The sequence below is a fragment of the Galeopterus variegatus genome, unplaced genomic scaffold, assembly GCF_000696425.1.
Source record: "Galeopterus variegatus unplaced genomic scaffold, G_variegatus-3.0.2 Scaffold875, whole genome shotgun sequence".
NCBI classification, from domain to species: Eukaryota; Metazoa; Chordata; class Mammalia; order Dermoptera; family Cynocephalidae; genus Galeopterus; species Galeopterus variegatus.
Window position 1 is genome coordinate 75,990 of NW_007726986.1, and position 2,426 is coordinate 78,415.

The following is a 2,426-nucleotide window of genomic DNA, read 5'->3' on the forward strand; positions in this document are numbered from 1 at the left end:
GGTACTTCAAAAAGTTTGTGGAAAACAGAAAAGATATTACGAATTTTTCCAAGAATGCTTTGAAGTACCTTTGTACATGCCAGAGGAAACAACAAAACAAAAAATTACAAATTTATTAATTCAACAAATGCTTATTAAGCCCTTACTACAAGTCAAGCACTAGCCTAGCCATTCTTTTTTCCAAAATAAACCCATTATAGTTATCCATATGACTCTGAATTAGAGAGTTGCTTTAAGAATTACCTCTAGGGTTAACAGTGATGTTCTATTAAGAAAGTTCCTCCGGCAATATGTGATTTCAGAATGATAGCCTCCTTCTTGCCTTGCTTTCTTCCATCTAGGTAAACAAATGTTAATAAAGTTCACGTTTTCTTTCCAAACTCTCTTTCTCAGAGGTAGTAGCCAAAGTAAGGTTTAATTAAATTATAATCATTTATAGAGAGGCAGAGTCTTGATTGTTGTAGTAACTACCAATTCTATAAGAATTTCAACTGCAATACCAATATTTTTTCCGTTTATGTATAACAGTAAATTATTAAGTAAATTATTAAGTTACTTCAAATAACACACATATAATACCAAGTACACTGCTTTTAAATTTTAGGAAGGATTATAAAAATATAAATCTCTACATAATTAAACCTTGACAGACAAAGTAACTGAAAATAAATTTAAATCTTAGACGTAATTTTAATGGAAGTCAAAGATAAAGTAAATATAACCTCAGGTCATTGGCATATTGATAACACCCAGATTATTTCTTTACCCTATATATGCATTGTAGATTGTCAGGTGATCTGAATCTGCCACAGCCAAAGCTGATTTTGCAAGATCTGCTTCATCTTTTCGACCAATTGGTGTGGTAAAAGGAGACTTCTCTGTCATAACAGCAGCTAGTGTTGCCTATCCATACACAACCAAACAATTTATCATTAAAGAGGTATACACTGAAAGCTGATTTATAAAAGAAAGCAAATCCTAAAAAAAAAATCACACTTTGTTGCCTATTTCTTATTTTCTGTACATTTATCATGTTCTACCACAGATAACTTATATTTTCATTTTAAGTAGTTACTTTTAGCTTCATTTTAAGGAAGTAAAAAAAGTCACTTTACTTTTATATCATCTCTGTGAAGTCAGAATCAGAGAAAAAAGCTGAACATTTGTGTAAGTAATTTATAGTATGTCATACAGTTAGAAGTGATCTCAGAATCATAGCTCAGTTAGCTTGACTCCTAGACTACTGAATTTTGCAATGCTCTTTAAAAATAATTTGGACTATGCAACAACTCATTTATTGTTGCAGCTTTTCAGACAAATTATCATGGCAAAGTTGTTTTCTGAACTTGGCACAATTCTGATGAGTTCCTATTTCTAATACTAAAGGAAAAGAGACTATAGTAATAAGTCACACTCTCTCCATTCTGTTTTTAAATAGTCTTGATTTGTAGTCCTGGAAAAGGCCACAGCTTGATAAAACTGGAAAGGTAGAATGGCATAAGCAGGCATATGTGCCCAGAGATTCAGACAGATGCACAGAATTTGTTAGTCCTGAGATAATTTGAGAAAACAGAACTCTACAATTACTGGCTCAAAGAGAAAACCCAGAAAAAGCAAAGTAAGAAAGTTTTTGGTTCTATTTCTCAAAGTCTGTAGTGTTCAAAGATTCGTATGAAACATTCACTGTATATTTGATTAAATACTTCAGCAAGAAACAATAAAAAAAAGAAAAAAACATTTCAAGTGGGTTATTTGATAGCAAAAGTGTAAACAAACCAAACACTCACAAAATCGTACTTATAGTACATTTAAGTAAATGTATTAATAGATTTCCACATACATAAGTATAAACAGTTACTAAAAAATTCTCATCAAACATTCAGGCCCTCTGGGTTTGAATGTTAGCACATTAAATTTAGTTAAAAACATTTTAAATTAAAAGTTAAAAATTGTTTCCAAATTTAATAATTTCCTGGTCAAATGATATTTAAAGTGAAGTAGGAGCAGCATCATTTGACTTACCACTGGATCAAGGCAGCCAAATATGGCACCAAAAATAAGCATCTTGCCAATCTTGACATTCACAGGTAAAGCTGCCAGGTGTTGGCCCAATGGAGTCAGTTTAGGTTCATTTGGTTCACAAGCTCCAATTTTTCGGAGTAAATTCATTGCATTGCTAATTACTTGAAGCTGAGGAGGATCTAAGGCTTTGGAAAGGAAATCTTCAGGAGAACCAAGATTACATTTCTGTAGATTGAAAAAGCGTCGTAAAATTGGTATGTGATCAGAAAGAATTTACACTACCCAAAGAAATGGTATTGTAACTAAATTTGAGTTTTGTAAAATTTTGAGCAAAGAGAGGAAATGTGTAAGTAAGGCTAACCTATTTTTTTTTTTCCTTTTTGTCTTTTTTCGTGACCGGCAAC

The 2,426-nt window shown here is 31.9% G+C and overlaps 1 protein-coding gene across 2 annotated transcripts in view; it reads right to left on the reverse strand.

Moving 5' to 3' along the window:
• DHX29 (DEAH (Asp-Glu-Ala-His) box polypeptide 29) overlaps nucleotides 1–2,426 on the reverse strand; it is a 52,619-nt gene that overhangs the window by 12,135 nt on the left and 38,058 nt on the right. For both annotated transcript variants that reach the window (XM_008573091.1, XM_008573092.1), the window contains 3 exons: nucleotides 2,023–2,247; nucleotides 767–903; nucleotides 244–337 (listed from right to left, as the gene is read on the reverse strand). In XM_008573091.1, the coding sequence (XP_008571313.1) occupies nucleotides 244–337; nucleotides 767–903; nucleotides 2,023–2,247 (456 nt within the window). The remainder of the gene's footprint in view (nucleotides 1–243; nucleotides 338–766; nucleotides 904–2,022; nucleotides 2,248–2,426) is intronic.